The following is a 19442-nucleotide window of genomic DNA, read 5'->3' on the forward strand; positions in this document are numbered from 1 at the left end:
CCCTAATGTTTTTGCATCATGGAGTCACTAAATCAAAAAAAGATCCTGTATTCATTTGTAAACCATGCAAACTCTATAGTTATCACCTATTATTATTGAGAATTAGCATCTAAAGAATTGTGTCAAGTCATGTGCCCAGTACAAAAATCTGTTCTGTAACATCCCTTATAAGAGCAGCTAGCTGGCACAGTGGATAGACTGCCAGGCTCAGAATCAGAAAAACTCATCTTCCTGAGTTCAAATATGGCCTCAGATACTTATTAGCTAAGTGATCCTGGGGAAGCCACTTCATTCTGTTTGCCTCAGTTGCCTCATCTGTAAAATGAGCCTGAAAAGAAAATGCCCAACCACTATAGTATTTTGGCCAAGAAAACCTCAAGGGGATCACAAAGAGTAAGACATGATTGAATCACCTGAACAACCACAAAATATCCCTTATAAGTGAAATCATTTTAATCTTTGAATACTTCGTGTTGGGAAACATTAATTTATGAGTCAGTTCATATCACGTTGGACAGCTCTAGTTGTCACAAAGTTCATTCTTACATTGAGATAATACTTTCTCATAGTTTTCACTGCTGTCCTACTTGTTCTGTCCTTTAGAATACAGAGGTCTAACCCATCTCCCTTTGGGCAGAACCAGATTAGAATGTGATTGGGAAATCAATTGAGCAAAATAAATAAAAACATAATACAACATAGGTGATGTTAATTTGTGATTTTCTAAGTCACTGTGGGCTCAACAAGGATCCTTTTTGTTTAAGTTTGACCCCATTGATCTAGAACAACAACAAATCTAGTTTCTATAAGATAACCTTTTTCTATATTACATCCCTTCAAAACTTTGAATATAGTTATGGTCTTTTCTTATGGTTTTTTTCTTTGGACTAAAATCCCAGTTCCCTTCAGTTGTTTTTCATATGGCTTGAGTACTAAATTCTGAGCCTCTTTTGAATGCTAAACAGGGCTTCAATAAAAATAGTATGCTGAGATTTGGAGAGAATATTACATATATCAATCAGTGAAATAAATATGTATATTTTTGTGTAAGACCTTAAAATATGAGTACATTCATTAAGACTGTTCTCCTACTAAATGGTCTGTTAATACAATTGTGGATTATTTAATATTAGTTTATTTCATGCCCTTGAATTATGTTCATTTATAGACTTCTGTTTTAAAGTTTTTTTACATTTTATCTGAATAAGAATGATGCATCAATGTACCCTTTTAAAATTTTCCATTTCTGAGTCAGTTTACTGCCAATATATATAATATGTAATATCCATCATTTTTTAATATTTCTATATGTCAATGTATAAGGAATTGATAATCCTTCCTTTCCTATTTCAAGTGACTAAATCTAGAAAACCAACATTACATTTTAATGTGGGACCAATCTTATTATACTCAGTTCTTATACCTGCATAACATGGACACTGAAAATGCTAAACCTGGTTGTGTTTTTATATTTGTGGGAAGGAAGAAGTAGTGTAGCAGAGGTGGAAATGGAGAAAAATCCAAATACCATAATAATAATTTCTCCACATAGATGGATACATTTAATCTGCAAGAGTAAAATCAATTTAAAATATTCATTATTTAATGTATGTTCAGAATTTGCATAGTACCTTGCCAAATTTTAAGCTGTTCTTAAAAATACCTAATCTGAAAATCTAACATACTATCCACATGCTTTTCACTGCCTCAGTTGGTCAACATATGTAAAATCATTTAGTTGAACCCAGGTGTTCTCTCAGCTCTGGCTTAGAGAACTTCTACTTCTAGTACTCTCTGGTGCTTTGACTAGTTATTGAAGCAAAATTATTCTATTTTTTCATCTACACAATATTGGTACCAGGTAAGTGCACAATTATTTCCTAAAGTATTATTTATCGTATGGGGATTGGAGCAAGATAATTATAGCCTGCTAGGCACTTTGAGCAGTGAAGGAAGATAACTGAACCTACAGAGAAACAGACATTATACTTTTTTTTTTTTTTTTGAAAATTGCATTTTTATGGCCTACTGAGTTGATAAATAAAAAAAAGAAAAGAAGTAGAGAAAGTAGAGAAAATCTTAGGCAATAGGACAGTTTAAAAGAAAAGCTCTGGAGTCCATTTTCTGTGACCAAGATGGGAGGCAGTAAAAATAGAAGATATATCATTCCCTATATTGTTTAATAGTTCAAACTTACAAGCTTTGGAGATGTCACTTATGTGCCTTACATATTTAACAATGTAGAGATTCCCATTTCAAAAGTCATAGGAAAAATATCTGCTTGGTCTTTTTAAAGCAGTTGTTTTGATATCTGAGTACATGCATTTATCTAGAAATCTTGTGTAACATAAATACTATTTCACAGTCATTAGAAATGGTAAAGGATCATGGGGTGAAATGAGTAAATCTCCTCCCCTTCCCCCCTCCCCCCCCGCATGCATGCTAAGATTCTATTTAGGTCATACTAACCTGTGCTTTAAGTATCTATATCAAAAAAAAATTTTTTCCTGAGACATTTGGGGTTAAGTGACTTGCCCAGGGTCACACAGCTAGAAAGTATTAGGTGTCTGGGGCTGGATTTGAACTCAGGTCCTCCTGACTTCAGGGTTGGTGCTCTATCCATTACGCCACCTAGCTGCCCCTATATCAAATCTTACAGCAAATTCAAAGTTATTTAAGCAACATCTAAAATTTTTCATTTTCAAAAGTCACAAATTTTTATACATATTCTGTAGATTTCTTTGCTGTGCTTGGGGACCAAGTTCCAGTATGGAAATAATGTGGTAGGACAATTTCTATTGGCACTATTTTTCTATCTGGCCAGTCTAAAGAAGTCCTTTAGCAGTTTAATGATGTCCATCATGCAAGCTTCTTGACATGAATTGAATGTAAAGATAAATAGAACAAGAAAAATTGGTGTATAATTAGTATATGAAGATTTAATATGAAAAACTTAATTACAGAGATGTATAGTATTTCCATATTGCTTTTATATAACTGATATGTAGAAATCTATATATTTTTTTTTATTATCTCTTTTAATTCTTTATTTGATAGGTTGTTTTTTTTTAATGAAAATAAGAGTAGACTTTGTGTGGCAGAATTATTGATTTCTCAGTGTGGTTCTTTGTTCTTTGACATGTTTAACTTCTCCTTGCTTCTCAAATTTGTTACCAACCTTTGTCCTGTCTTACTCTAGAGTATCTTGAATCTATCCCTTGTCTATTCCCACTGTCACCCACCTATTTCTCACTCTTTTCACTTATCCCTTGAATTATTGCAATAGCCTTTGTTTGTTCCTGCCTCTACAATGTGCTTCCCTCAAATGCAACTTTTACATGAATTCTACAGTCTTCCTAAAATACAGTTCTAATAATGTTATTGACTTGCCTTGTTCAGAACTTTAAATGGTACCTTGTTACCTCCTAAATCAAGTCCCAACTCTTTAGACTAGCACTGAAGAGTTTCCATGACTCAATTCCAATCATCTGTCTATTCTGCACAACTTCTACTTCTTTTTTTCCAGTATCTTACATTCTAGCCTAAGGAGATTGCTTGATGTCTTTTGCGCATGCCCTAAAGTTGCCTACCTTCATATCTTTGCTTAAATTGTTATTTATTTCTGGGATACCTTTTTCTAGCTGCATATAATTGCTACCTGTCCTTCAGTGGCCATCCTTTCTAGGACAGCTTCTCTTAACCTCTCTCCAACTTGCAGCTATGCGTGAATTGTTTCTCCTTTATCCTCATAGTACTTTTTTTTTTTTTTTGACATTTTTCTTATGGAACTTAACATCCTGCCTTGTATTGTAGCTTTTTTTGTAGTTGACTTTACCCTAATACTAGATAGTAATTATGTGTTGAAGTTGGGGACTGTCATTTTTAAACTCAGTGAAAATCTTTATATCCCTTCTAGTCCTTAGCATAGTATTTCTCATTCAATAGGAACTCAATGTTTTTTGAACTGAATTCCTTTAGGCCAGCTTATAATAGAAATTTCTTCCCTAAATATTACACTCTGAGAAGTTAAGGCCAGATCATCATTATAGTTATCACAAACTATAGGGAGTCGATCTTTTTTCCTTTATTTGTAATGGCCTCTACTTTGTTCTACTCAAAAGTAGATTAAATGATGGGAGGGGAACTTTTATAAAGAGCTTAGTTCCTATTTAAAAGAACAACAGACTTGCTCATTCGACTTTTAAATGTTTTTTCTTTGTTATTTTAGGTCCTTTGGTGTTGTCCTCTGGGAGATTGCAACATTAGCAGAGCAGCCCTATCAGGGCATGTCTAATGAACAAGTTCTCCGGTTTGTTATGGAGGGTGGCCTTCTAGAGAAACCAGACAACTGCCCCGATATGCTGTATGTATTTCCTGGGCCTCTTAGTTTTCTTCTTTGTATTCTTTGACATCACCTCCTTCCATTAGTAATGAGGAATCAAAATTCAGAGAAGCAGATCTGATTGTGAGCAGTGTTATACAGGCTTTTAGATTGGTGGCTGGCTGTTGGGGTTTGAAACTTCTGCCTTCAGAAGTATCTTTGTTTTTTTCCTCATATCTTATTTATTTAGCTTTATGCTTGGTATATATTCAAGGTTGGCAGCATTTGCTATTTTGTTCAGGTGAAGTCCACCCATGAAATATTTTGACCAATCTTCCCACCTCCAAAATCCAGCCTTGTGACACACATATCTGCACACACATGCATGCATATACAAGGACAGTGAATATCTACATTTCATCACTGTAAGTAGCTTTAAGCAACCCTTTGCAGTCACTAGTTTTTATTAAAGAGCACAACTGTGGAGGGCAAGCAGAAAGAAGATGTGACCTTTAGTGTCAGGAATTTTTAGTCTCAGGCAAATGAAAAACACATCAATTCTTTACCTTGGGCAGTTCCAATATATTGCTGCAACCAAGACTTTTCTCAGTGAGGTAAATATTTTCCCCCTTTCTGTTAAGTGTTTAAAAAGAGCGTGAACCATATGACTAACATTATCACTCAAACTTCATTTTAGTGAACTGTGTGGAACTGAAACACTTAGCTTTAAATCCCTCTGTACACAACTCTTGGCATGCACACCCTCAGTTAATTTTAGGCACCTAATATTATGATAGTCTCAAAGTGTCTTTTTGGAAAGAAAAACCTACAACTTGTCGTTTTGAAATTTGTTCGAGGCTGATAATGGGCATATGATACCTTATGGTCTTCAGCTGCTGAGCATTCTTGTGAAAAGAGCTTTTCTGGCTAGAGGTCTTGCCCTGGTGTCAGATGACAATGTTCTTTTGTGACTTGGGAGGTAGGAGCTGGGAAAAATGGGAGGTGGTGGGTACTGAGGGGTGGGTGGGGCAGCACTGTAGCCTTGTGACTTCCCATCTCACTCTTTTCTTTGCACAAAATGAGAAAGAGGATGACAAAAATTCCCTCGTACACAGCAGTCGTTTTTTTCCCCCTTTTCTTATTTTGTACTTAAGTTTAACATAAATACCTCAGTTACATTAGACACATAAAGACAAGTGTAGAAAGAGAAAATGGAACATTCTCATATTCTAGCAAAAATCTTCTTTGTAGAGTTTCTAGATGGTATTCTGAAAAACATGAATGAATGAAGTCTGCTTATAAGTATTAGAGATTGTGCATTGATTTAAAAATAAAAGTTCATACCAAGAGGATTCATTCTGAAAAGTATATTGCGAAGATTTTAGATTGCTTTTAAAAAATTCTTTTGAAAAAACTGTTCTACCATTTTGACATCCATCCTGAATGGTGTCCTCTTTGGAGAAACTTCTGAGAACAGAAGTTTTGTTGGCAGACCTTCATTTTTGTTCCTAAAAGCTGTTTCCACCAGGAAAAAAACAAAAAACAAAAAAACACCACAAATCCATTGCCCTTTCTGTAGATTGAGATTGTGTTGGGATTTAAAGGATAAGCTTGAAGCAGATGCTTTCTTTGTAAAAGTTATCTCAGAAGAACAATGTTGAATGGTGAGCTGATTCTTGTAGCATTGTGGCTATTGATGTTAAGAGTTTACATAACATTTTTATGTTTTTTTAGTATACTGGGTAGGTACCTTTTGAAATTTGGTTCATTTATCATATTCTTTAAACAGTTATCATGAATGCAAAAAGCAAAGGGTAAAAGAAGGTTGACAAGCATCAACTAGACCCTTCATAAGACACATTTCTTTAATAAAGTAAAGTAAAGCTTAGAACTGCATTATAAATATAGTCTGTTTAGTGAACAGGGACAAGCACCAACGTTGTGAGATACATATGTCAGGCTTTGCTTTACATTGTGTTTCTCAGAACCCAGATCTGCAGAATCTTTTCCAATTCTCCTAAATATATCCTACTCATCCTGAGCATATTAATAAAAATTACTTGGGATACTTTTCAATTAATTTGTGTAAAATGTCATCAGAATATAAAGGTCAGGGTCTTTAAAACTTTTCTGTATAATGGGCCCCTTTAGCAGTTTGGGGAAACCTATCAACTCTTTCTCAGAATGTATTTAAATGCATAAAATAATATCCATAGAATGCTCAAGGAAATTGATTATATTGGAAGAGTTCTGTCAAAATGCCTATGTTTCTTTGTTTCTTAGTTCATTTCCCCAAGTTTAAGAACCCTAGTTAAAGCTATGATGTTTATTGTTAGAATTGGTAGAGTCTTGGGGAAACATTTTAAAAAGAGCCCAATAGAACAGGTGTGAGTTTTGTCTTAGGGGAGGGGGAGTGGTTTTAGACAGGATATTTCTCTTTTGTGTCTTCTCTTGTGATTCATGTAAAATTTTGTCTATAAGATATTTGTGGGACTTGTAAAGTTGATCCACCACAGATGAATGGTATTTTAATATTCATTTAAGATGCCTGGGAATCTGAGCCCACCTGCTATGGGAAAATCAATACACTTCCTGTTCCCAGCATAATGTAACAGGAAAATTGAGGAGAGGTAGCCTTTAGATGTTACAAGTTTAATTCAGTTAGATGTCTTTATTTTTCAGCCCAAAAGTTCTCTGGAAAATTCCTCTCCCTTTTGGATGCATAACAAAATAAGAGGGAGACATTTTAGTTTTGTAGGTAAAATACTTATTTGTCCTCTCTTGTCCTCAGATTTAGCAAAGGAAAATATTGTCTAGCAGACCAGTCCTTTAGGTACAAAGAATTGGGAATTGGCTCAAAACGGAAGGAGAATGTTTTAAAACCAGATAACTGCTCCCAAATTCCAATCCTGCACCATCTATACAAATGCTCTCTTACCTCTGTGGCATGAAACTCTCTCTCTCACACACACACACACACACACACACACACACACACACACACACACGGTGTTCCAAACACCTCAATGTAATGCATTAAAACTATACTAGCTTAATAATGCACTTGGACTTTTGGGACAGCCTTTTTAAGTATAGTTTCTTGTGAATGGTAGTCTTCTGTATGTAAAAATTAAAGGAGTTTATACTAACCTCTCAGTAGACCTGAAACAAAATAATCCAAGAGTGCCTGGATTCCCTTATTTTTCAGTTTGCAAAATATAATAGACACAGTCCCCCCACTCTTGTTGATTAAAAGCCATACATTGTTGAAGATGGTTGGCTGGTTCTGCTAGGATTCAAAGTATTTGAATAGAGACCAAACTTTAAATAAATTGATCCTTCCAGGCTGTTTTAACACTTGGATAAAATTTCCCTGCGGTAAACACTACATCCTAATACCATTAACTTGCTTACTCTACATCAGAGTATTTAAGTTAGATCAAGTATTTAGGATAGCAAGGTTAGGGAATAATGCAGTACAGCAGTTTCATGGCCTAGAATTTCTTTTTTGAAACATGAACTCCCCATGAAAATGTATAGGGGTGACTCTAATGAGGTTGCTTTTTTGGAGACATAAAAGCAAACACAAGCATCTTCTCTCCATGTTCTGCTTTGTAGGGAACCTTGTTGTCCTAAAGTGTTGTGACCACCGTTCTCATCAGGTCTGATTGAAGCTTCTTGCTTATATTTAAAGAAGAATGCTTTGATCCTTAAGCTCTCCATATGCGTCTTAGCTTGCTAACTCTTCTACACGGATTTTGACTTGTCCATTTTATGATTCTGCTGAAGTGCTAAGAGTAGAAACAAGTTTGTCAAAGAAATACCTCTCCCTTTTCCCCCCTCCCTCCTTTTTTTTTTTTTTTCTTTAATAAAGAATAGAGCAGTATATAGTAGTAGTAAGCTATTACTCATTTTCTTTTAGCCTGGTTATAATGCCTAAGGATCATCCAGTTTGCCAGCTGTCCCTAATGGTTTTGGTTAATTTTGGTCTCAGTCATATGCAGAATATATTTAAATAATGAAACTTAACAGGCCAGGATTTTTTTATAAGAACTTTTTAACCACACTGTTTTCTTTGCTATAGTTTGCTTATAGCTTAGACCAAACATTACTTAAAGGATATGTTATAGCTTCAACTTTAGTTTTCACATTTCATCTCTAATTAATCCACCATCCCCCCCTTAAAGCAAAACAAAAAACTCTTAACCAATCTTTTTAAAGGAAGAGATGTTTGTTTGTTTATTTTTTAATACTCTAGACACTAGAGTCTATGGAAAGTTTTCTTCTCGACATGGTGTAAACACAGTTTTGAATCCTGCAGAGTAAAAAACAAAAACAAAAACAAAAAAAAAACACCCAACAATCCCAAAAACCCAACTTCCTTTTATGGGAAGCACGAGAAGGTTTTTGAATCTGGAATGGTTTAAAAGAAGCATCACATGGCCTTGTTTGTGCTGATGTCACATGCATTACTCTACTGCTTTGTGGTATCTCCCAAGCATTGCCCCCAGGCCACAGGGCTCAGAGCCAGGGAATATCGAGTGAGTGTTCTTGGCCCCAGCTGATGCTTCTATTCAGGGACATACCAGTCAACTAGAGAAGCATAGCCATGAAGTCACAGAAATGGATTTTATATATTTATGTCAGTTTTATTTCTATATATGTGGTTTTCTCCGCCTGCCCTTGGGAAATGGTGGAGCAAGAAAAGAGAGAAGTGAAGATGGGAAGATAGATTTCTTAGATCCTTTACAGAGAGAGGTTGATTGAACCATAAATACTGAATGTGTGTCAGTAAATTCAAAACTTTTACCCTGCTTATGATTATAGAGGAAGTCAAGAGGCTTCTAGGATTGGTTTGTTGTTTTGTTTTTTTTTTGGGGGGGAAAGGAGGGGAGGAAAATAAACTCTGCTTATTAGGAACAAAAAATTTAGAGCTAGAAAGAACCTTAGAGGTAATTTGGCCTTGTCCCCTTGTTTTCAAGTTAAAGCAAGATAATTTGCTTAAGATCACAGAGATTTCAAACATCATATTTTGGATTTGAACTCAAGTCTTTGACTCTGAATCCAGCTCTTTGTTCTATCATATCACTAGTACCTGAAAAATATTCTTGCTTTAAATTGTATATATAAACAGTTTTACACTTCTAGAATACTAGAGAATTCTATTTCTCTTTTACGTATTCATAGGCAAGAAATTACAGATATTTTGACAGCATGATAAGAAAAAGCTTTCTGTTTATACTCCTTCTAAACTCCAAGCCCTAACTACTTACTCCACCCTGGATACATTGCCCCTACAACACAAATTCAACTGATAGCATTCTCTAGTAGATCTTTATATTCTTTCTGGTCACTTAGCAGGATTTCCACTTTCCACTGCAAGCATTTACATGGAAAGATATCTACAGCTTCATTCTTTTGCCTGTTTTGGGTGGGGAAGGTTGAAAATTTAGCTTCTGGAGCTCTAAGTCCAAAAGCTTAACTGAAAGAAGAGATAAGGCTATTTGCTAATTTATAGCTTAACTAACCTTACTTTTCATGAAATTGATTAATCTGGTTATTTTGTTTTTATGCAATCAATGTTTCACTAACATTTGGGGAGAATAGAGAATATAAATACAAGGAGAAATTTTTAAAGCCTTCTGTTGTTATAGGCTCCTGTTAAAAGAGGAAATTGTTTGGGGCTATCTAACAATCTCATTTTTAAAAATCTCCAAGGAATATGCTTTTTCCTTTTTGCAGCATAACCCACAAAAGTATACTTTCATCTTGCTTGTGCTGCCTCATCTTTTGGTAGTTCCTGTTTGATAAACACACAACACCCTTCTTTCCCATGTAAACCTCAGTTTCCACATAGGATTTTATGTCCATGTTGCCAAATATCACTCACTTTCTGATCCTCAAATGAACTAATGAGCAAAAACCACAAACTCTCTTTGGTGATCGGCACTAATAGCAGGATTCATATTCTGCTTTATCATATTGAAAATGCAGTTTTCGTCCTGATTGAGATGCTAGTCTATGCCAGCTGCTGGCGAACAGCAGGCACTTCTATCCTGGAGTTACTGAGTTGAAAAATACTATTGGTGTTTCCATTGGAAAGTAAATAACTTTCTTTTTGACCTGTGACCCATAAAGGTGATCTCTTTACTACTCAGACAACCAAAAGTAAGGTCTTAAGTAGAAACTATGTGAACTGGAAGCACTTCAGTGAGCTCTCTAGGTAGACCCTTCCTAGCCCATAGATGTGCTTAGAAATGGAGTGATGCGGGTTTTATCCCGTTCTGTATTGTTGCATTATATCTGCGTGTTTCTCCTGTAGGTTTGAATTGATGCGTATGTGCTGGCAGTACAATCCCAAAATGAGACCTTCTTTTCTGGAGATCATCGGCAGCATCAAAGAGGAACTGGACCCCGGCTTCAAGGAGGTCTCCTTCTTCTACAGTGAAGAAAATAAGCCCCCAGACACAGAAGAGCTGGACTTAGAGACTGAGAACATGGAGAGTATCCCCTTAGACCCTTCCTCCACCCTCCAGCCGGCTGACAAACTCTCAGGACATAAAGCCGAGAATGGGCCTGGTGTGGTGGTCCTCAGGGCCAGTTTTGACGAAAGGCAGCCTTATGCGCACATGAACGGAGGACGAAAGAACGAAAGGGCCTTACCTTTGCCCCAGTCTTCGGCCTGCTGATCTTTGGATCCAGAATCCCATGCAAACAGTAACACATGTACACTGGGGTGGGGGTGGGGGTGGGGGGTGGACGGGAAAAGAAATTTAACAATATATTCAAAAGCCTACTGTACCTCAGTGGATCTTCAGAACTGCCATCGCTGCACACAGGAGACCCCTATCTTCAGTAAACAACACATTGATGATTTTTTTTCTTTTTTTCAATATGCAAGCAGATGTTTGTTTCAGTAAAGGATTCCTCAAATGAGGCGGGCCTTTAAAAAACTTTACTGGTAACATTTAATAGCAACAGAAAACTTGAGGTCTGATTTTTCTCTCTCTTCCCCTGTCGTCTTTTTTTCTTTTTTTTTTCATGCATCTCTGTCCTCACACACAATACACTCTCTCTCGGCTTCTTAAGGAGAAACATATCTGCGCGCAAATCCAACCTTAAAGCACTTTTTTATCAGATCAAAGAAATGGCTGGCTGAGTGGCCCCTATTACCCCTTGCAAGCACCTGCCTAACACTATATAGGTCTCTATAAAATCAAATGAGGAGACTGGATTTTTAACCCTGCTCTTTAAACCTTTTTTAATAACTCATGAAATTTTAAAAGGGCCATTATTCAAGGTTGTTACCATTTTCAAAGCTGCCAAATTTTGCCAAAAACCCAAACTTTCCTTTTTCCTTAAATTTTGTTGTTGTTGTTGTCTTAGGCATGGAAAGAGCACAGTAATCAATTGCTCCACTTTTTTAAAAAGCACTAGTCATCTTGTCCACCCAATCAGACAACTGGTATTCTTTTTACAACTTATTTTTTAAAAGAAATCAAGTTGTTTTTGTCTAGATTATTGTTATTTTTGGGAACTGGACAAAATATTCCTTTCTCGTGATGGAAATGGGAAGGAACTGAATTGATTTCCCCCCTCTCTGGCCCCTGGGAATTCTGGAGAAAACTGGCAGTGGTGAGAGCCAGAAGTACATGCTTCATACACAAAGTCAGCCGTAAGCCAAACTCCCCTCACCCCATCCCTCCTCCCCGTTCATCTCTCCTCACGTCCCCCCACCCCCAGGACACCAACCGAAGGGATCTCCAGTGATGCAGCCTGCCCCTCTTTACAGGTTTGCAAGGAACGAAATTTAAAACAAAACAACACAAATGAGAAGAAAAAAGCAGTAAATGGATTCAAGCATATTAAGCTTTGTTGACATTTTCTCTGTTATTAAGACTTCTTAAAGGGTCTCACAGTTCTCTGTTAGACCGTGGATCATTTGCATACACATCGTCTTTAATGTCACTTTTATAACTTTTTTACGGTTCAGATACTCATCTATATGTCTGTACAGAAAAAAAAAAGCTGCTATTTTTTTTGTTCTTTATCTTTGTGGATTTAATCTATGAAAACCTTCAGGTCTACCCTACTTCCCTTTCCCCCTTCCAACAAAGTTCTTATGCTTTGAACTATATAGTGTGCAAATTTCTTCTTCCTCTTCCCGTAATTGATACTTGTATAACATGATTTGCCATGAACTGTTTGATGCCTTTTTATAAATACATTTCCCTCCCCTTCTATTATCCCATTAGTTTTTTTTTTTTGTTTTTGTTTTTTTTAAATACATTAGTGTGGGCACAGGGCTCAAGAGAAAATTGGGAACTGGGGATAAAGGAAGATTCATGCCCCCTGATGCTCATCAATGTGGCCTAAGGGGTATTATTATTATTATTATTATTATTATTATTATTATTTTTACTATATTCTCCTTCCCCTTCACCCACCTCCTTAACCCATACCCACATAGCACTCGAGTCTGTTACAGTGCAAGGCATGATACAAACTCAGGTCAGAAAAAAAAAAAGGTTAAATATTTAGTACATTCTTGTTCAGTGTTCATATTCATCATTGTTCAAGTCTCACCGTCTCTCCCTTGCCTTTCTTTTGATTGTGACACACATATCTCTCTTTCTCTTTCTCTCTCTATTTCTCTCTCTCTCTCTCTTTCTCTCTTTCTATATATATATATATATACATATATATAAATATATATAAATAATATCTATTTTTTTAATTGTTGGGTACAACAGCGGTTTAACTGCAGACACTAGGCATTTGGGTCACTATTTTTAAAAAAAAATAAAAGAATATTTTAACCCTTCCATCCCATGAACAATAACAGCTGCTTCATCCAAATCTTTCTCAGCAGATATATCACCATGTCACGAGTGGCCCTAAGAGCACTGATTTGATCAGACTCAACTATCTTTCTAATTGGGAAAAAAAACACACAAAAAAACAAGGAACACTTTTTGAATTGTACCTTGTCCTACCTCTCCTCCCTCTACCATCTGCCCTCCCCCACTGGCAGTTACTTAGATAACTAGGCAAAAGGTGAGCTAGGTATTTGACATCCCCTTGTTGATGAAGGAGCTGGGCCATGGGAAATTGTTCTGGCCTGCTGGACTGAACATAGACCCGACATCAGGATCAGATCCCAGGTAGCTTGCTTGTTTCATCTGCAGAAACCTTGGTAGCTGGGGCAAGGCATGAAAACTCAAGGCGCTATTTAAGTTCAGTACCTAAATTCTCTTTTGACACTGTTCCCCAGAGAGATGGCAGCACCAGATTTGTTCTGGGATGGAAATGTTTAAATTTTGGAATAAGAACAAAGAATTAAAGTAGAATGATTGCTAGTTGTGACTGGAGATTAAAAACAAAACAAAACAAAACAAAACAAAAAAAAAAAGTTTGTAGTGCTTTTTTGCTTGTATAGTTTGAGTCCCACTTTCTTCTTAGGCTCTGTCCCATAGTTATTTTCCCTTTAAAAAAAAAAAAAAAGAAAAGAAAAAAAAAGAAAAAAAGTTAATTAAGAAGGTATTCTATGTAGGATTTTTTAATTTATTTTTTTGTGATATCAGTTTAAATCACTGTAGAGATGCCCCATAATGAATTTAAATACTGAGATAAGGGTTTTTGTGTATGACGGGGACAGTTTTTGATTTTTTTCAAACATTTATCTACCTCACTCTTATTTTTTATATGTGTATATATAAAAAAAGAATACATCTCACATTTCTCAGCACCTGACAATATGCCGTTGATACTGGTAACCTCATTCACACTACAGACCACATACACTAGGTTATAGAGAGGAGTGGCCAGTACTTTATTCCAAGGGGTCAAAGCATCATTCTAACTCATCTATCTCCTAACATTTCCAAACAGCTTGCCTTTAAAAAAAAAAAAAAATGTTTTTCTTCTTGTTGTTTTATTTCTTTTTTCCTTTCTTTTCTTTTCTTTTTTTTTTTTTAAACTGTGGGATAGGAAGAAGACAGAGAGCCAGGAGAGGCCTCTGTGACTTAGTATAGTTGGGTTAGAGAACCTAGGGGTATATGTTTGTTCTGTTGTTGCTGTCATAAACCAGGCAACTGTGGCAGCCTCAGAGAGTGGCTACTTGTCCATCCATGTCTGATGATAACTGTCTCTGACTGCTCTATACGAATTGAATGATGAATAACTTATTCATTGCCAGAGCCAATTGTTTACTAGGTTTCCAGGATTGGGGGTGGTACTGAGTGAAGCAAATAGCCTTTCTGTTAAAATTCCATAGACTAGCAGAAATTGTTTTTTGTTACCTCCTCTGAAATCCCACTTGCACCACTGGCCTAGACTACAAATCACAGGTCCAGGAAAGCTTTGGTAGGGAAGTGCAACCCTTGTTAAGTTGTATAGTGCTCTAAAGTTACCGGTTAGGAAACTATAATTCTTAAAGTTTGCCATTGCTTCTGACCAAGAGTTGCAGGGCTTTCAAAGTATGGATGATCGAAATGGAGAATCCAAAATAGAATGTCCTGGATGGAAATTTTTCTTCTCCTTCTCCCTCTTTCTTCTTGGTCTCTTTTTTTCTTGGAAAGAAAAGGCAACACTATCCCAAATTCTATGAATTCTAAAGGATTATCAATCAAATTTTAGTTTCCCTTTCAGAATTTTTAATTGATTACTTGTCTACTTGTCCTAATCTAATCCTGCCATTCATATGACCTGAGGCGCCTGATTCTGGCAGTTGCCCTCATGGAGGGCTCTGATGGCAGTATCTGAGAAACATACAGTTGACTCTTCCAAGGTAGCAATGACTTCTAAAAAATACAGCTTTATCATTAAGCTCAGGAGCCTTATCTGCCCTGGGGGAGAGCAGTTACTTTTCTCAGAGGTCCTCTGAACTCCCAAGACCATAAATATTTTGCCAGGGTTTTTATTTTTCTCCTTCCCTAGGTGACCCCTTGGTGTAGCGTCCCCTCCTCTTTTTTTGCACATACTGGTTTCCACAACTGGAGATCTGCAGATCATTCAGCTGGCTATGAGGGTTTTGTTAAAACTGTCCAAGTTGCGTGTGCGTATGTATTATTTTTTTTTTATGTAGGTGGTTTAAAAAAAAAAAAAAAGGTAGGAAAAAACACTAACAATGTAGTGCCCATCATGAAAAACATTTCAGAAGCACTTATATGAAGAGAACATAAGCATATGTGATGGTGCCGTCATATTTCCTGGACCAAGCCACCTTCACTATACCAAGGCATTTTTATAGTCACAGGTCTAGTCTGATTTCATGGTGATTTCCACCCTCTTTGATTTTTCTTCTTTGTATACTCCAAATAGCTTTACAAACCTGAATTATGGCATTTTCCATGCACTCTCCTCTTGACAGTAAATCACACTGCTTTAGTAATGTGAACCACTGAGAATCGACATTGGCTTTTGTATCGGCATTATGTAACTGTTACGTGCAGCCTATTCCTGAGACACCACCAGCTTGTCTGCTCTGGAGAATTTCTCTCACGTCAACTGTTAGAACCAAATCGTAGCACTTCTCCTTTGTTTTAGTGAGAAGGTGCTCCTGAACTCTGTAAGACACAAGATTGCCGCCATGGAGGGAACAAGGCAACTTTCATGTATAGCACTGGGCCATTCTTCTAGCCTCTCTCATCCTATTTGTAAGTGTTTCAGTGGTCAAGGAGGTGGTTTAGTTGTAGATAAACAAACCCATAAAAAGAAGGTGGCTATTGTGGAACTACCAAAGCATGCCATACTTGGTGATCAAAGTCTAAGGTATTTTTGTTGGGGAAGATAGAAATATCGGCCAAGTGTGATGCTAAATTTGAGGCCAGTTCATGTTCCACCAAAGCCTCTTTCTCACTGTGACAGCTCCGTTCCGTAAGCAGGTTGTAAGTGATTCATGCCTCTTGTCATGGTTTGTTCTCACTGAAACTCAAGTTGGTGGGAAACTCCAGGGTGCTGTGGTCGACTGGTCCCCAGATGTTGCTGTAAGATTCTCTGAGAGCAGTTTTGAGTTGTTGAGGATAAGTCTAGTTCAAACTAATGACACTCCTCCATGAAATGCCCTACCCATTCCAGTAGCAAGTATATAAGTAATGTATTTAGGATTTGGGTTTTGTTTTTTGTTGTTGTTGTTGTTGTTTTATTTTTTAAATTAATGTTACTCTTTTGTTTGTCAACTGTCTATTATTTCCTGGGCTAAGCAACGATGGGAAGGCACCAGAGATCCACTCCTTAAGAACCAGTGATAAAGGTCAAACTTTAAAACTCTACTCTGAAGTAGTTGGTGGTACAAATAAGATTTCAAAGACAAGATATTGTTTAAATTAAACATTTATTGCCAGAGATGCTGAAGATACAGACCTGAGACGGGCCAGAAGGCTTTCATTTTGGCACTCATCTAAGAGGACTGGTTATTCTTTGTAAAAACATATGAATGACCCATGCTGGTTCAATAATGAGTCAGTCTACTAGACTAACATAATCATATGAAAAGACTATGGAATTGAGGACATAAGGGTACAGAGCTTAGAAGTTTGGGGAATTTTCTAAGCTTGATGGTTCCTGGAGGTCTCAGACCACATCAAAGCTTAGAAATCTTACTTGATCACTTGGTTCCTATGAATAAACCATCTAACGTCCTGCTTTGGAAACTGTTACCAAGGAATTTGCTTCAAATTGGTCAACATTATGAATTTCTGATGCAGGTGTCATTTCTGGGGTATGTCTTTAGTTTTTACCTAATGGCATTACTCATTTGTGTGTGTGTGTTTCAGCATCTTTTTGGTAAACATTATGTTAATTAGTGATTCATTAGCATTTTCAATAGGGCTCTTAAGTCCAGTAGATTACGGGTAGTCAGTTGACGAAGATCTGGTTTACAAGAAATAATTAAATGTTTCATTGCATTTTTGTAAGTACATAGAATAATTTTATAAAATGTTTGTAGTTTATAAATGCCTAAAATAATTTAAAGGCACTTTTTTCTCTGTGTGTGCAAATGTGTGCATGTGATCAATTTTTTTGAGGGTACCAGTTTACTAGTTAGCTTTACAGTATGCCAAAAAGGATCTTTACCTTCCCCAAACCGTGGTCACCCCTTCCCCCACCCCCACCCCTCAAGCTTTGTGCCCTGGTTTATAACAAAGGAATGGTGATACCGATGGAATTAGTAGTTCTGTATCTTCAGTATCTTGGTCTTCCAGAACCCTCCAAATGGGGGTGGGGATCATCTCTAGCTGGTCATTGCGCTTTATAGTGTAGCTAATTCAACGAGTGAAAGAACCTCATTGGTTATGGAAACAGAATAAGTGTTGTGGCAAACTAAGCAGCCCAAGTCACATTATTTAGTAACCCGGTTTTGTTGTTTTGTGATAATTGTTGTGAAATGCCAGAGAAATTGAAGGATTGGACAACACAGCAGACAGCTTAACGGTTTTTAGAGTCATCATAGCATACAGATTTATTCTTTTAAAATATGATAGTTCTGTATGCAAAATATGCCATTTGGTTAGCTGCTTTGTATCATGACTAAAGCTTTGTTTAAATTTAACAAGGAAGAATCCCTATTTATTTTTAAGTCAGAATACCGAAGATACATTTTTCTGCTCCAAAAAAGATTTCCTGCCTCTGCTTCCCCCAGCTTCTGACACATGATAGGCTGTGTCTACATAACTCCACAACAGTTCACATCTTTGAAAACAGCTGGATGTTTTGCACTATGGCAACAAAAGGTCTGATTGGTTGGTTTTTTGTTCTTTTTTACTTTTCGTCCAGATGTTTGGTGTTGTGTAGACACAGCCATGGAGAAAATAGATGCCTTGAGAAAACACCTTTCTGTTTTCTAAGCCAGTGAGGTTTGAGGTGAAAAGATTGGCCAGAGTTTGTCTACCTCTGGGATGAAAACAAACCAGAAAGCTCTATGGAACTGATGCATTGCAAATACTACATTTTTCCAAGTTTTCTTGTTTAAAAAAAGTTTTTAAAAAAAATAAAAAAAAAGTAATAACATGGCCAATTTGTTACATAAAATGACTTTCTGTGTATAAATTATTCCTAAAGAAATTCCTGTGTTTATATAAAATGAATCAGTAGATGATGAAAAAAATTTCAAAATGTTTTTGTATATTCTGTTGTAAGAATTTATTCCTGTTATTGCGATATACTCTGGATTCTTTACATTATGAAAAAAAAGAAACTTTGTCTATTTTGAATGGCTGAAGCTAAGGCAACTTTAGTTTCTCTTACTCAGCTTTTTTCTAGTAGTTACAGTACTACATGATTTTAAGTTAAATAAAAGAATTCTGTATGCATTTGCTGTTTCTGATTTTGTGGGAGGTGCACTTCATTGCACTTGGGTAAAATGGAGGGAAAGCATTATGGCATGTCTATTTGCACATGTCACTTGGAAATGTTCTGCACTGAGCTTCTGGCTGATTTTGACAGTTAAACATCCACTACATACAAATTGCTAGAGGAGAAGGAAAGTTCTCTTATTCTACACCATTAAATAACAGGAGAAAACTCGTCTATATAGAGTACAGTACTGTCTTACTAATCTGAGAAAACTATTGATCTGTAGAAAACAGAGATCCCCATTATTGGTGTCGCCCCTTAAAATAACTCATCTTGCCTGCTATAATTTGATGGTGTACTCTGGGCCTAGATAAGAGTGAATAGCATATAATATCTCAAAAAAAAAAAAAGACAAAAATAATCTTATGCCAGCTTATCACAACCAGGCACATTCTTTGCTAATAGAAATATCTATTGGTAAACATCACCAATTCATTTTTCTGAGGATTGAATTAAAGTTGACATTAAAAAGTCACAATTTTAAGCCTTCAGTAAAAGGATAAACAGTAAATTAGATACATACATAAGATGAACCAAAAGTAGTATGAATATAAAGATTTGAAGGCACACAAAAATTCTGTCATAAAGATAAATTGATTGTTCAAAAAATACAACAGTTTCAAGTCTGGTCTTGGATATAAGCTAGTTTTTGTGAGATCTATGTGGGTACTGTTGTACAGCATGTAAATGTTCTTGGCCATGCTATTTTCTTGGATGATTATGTACTATGAGCTTAGTATTGCAAAAAAGTCCCTTCTGGGTTGCA

At 36.3% G+C, this 19442-nt stretch overlaps 1 protein-coding gene across 1 annotated transcript in view; it reads left to right on the plus strand.

The window, feature by feature from the left end:
- IGF1R (insulin like growth factor 1 receptor) overlaps positions 1-18633 on the plus strand; it is a 375287-nt gene extending 356654 nt beyond the window's left edge. Inside the window, exons 21-22 of the mRNA XM_074295044.1 lie at positions 4229-4363; positions 10644-18633. Of these exons, the coding sequence (XP_074151145.1) occupies positions 4229-4363; positions 10644-11010 (502 nt within the window). The 3' untranslated portion in view covers positions 11011-18633. The remainder of the gene's footprint in view (positions 1-4228; positions 4364-10643) is intronic.
- Positions 18634-19442: the final 809 nt, after the last annotated feature.

Source organism: Sminthopsis crassicaudata, chromosome 2, assembly GCF_048593235.1.
Source record: "Sminthopsis crassicaudata isolate SCR6 chromosome 2, ASM4859323v1, whole genome shotgun sequence".
In the NCBI taxonomy this organism is placed as follows: domain Eukaryota; kingdom Metazoa; phylum Chordata; class Mammalia; order Dasyuromorphia; family Dasyuridae; genus Sminthopsis; species Sminthopsis crassicaudata.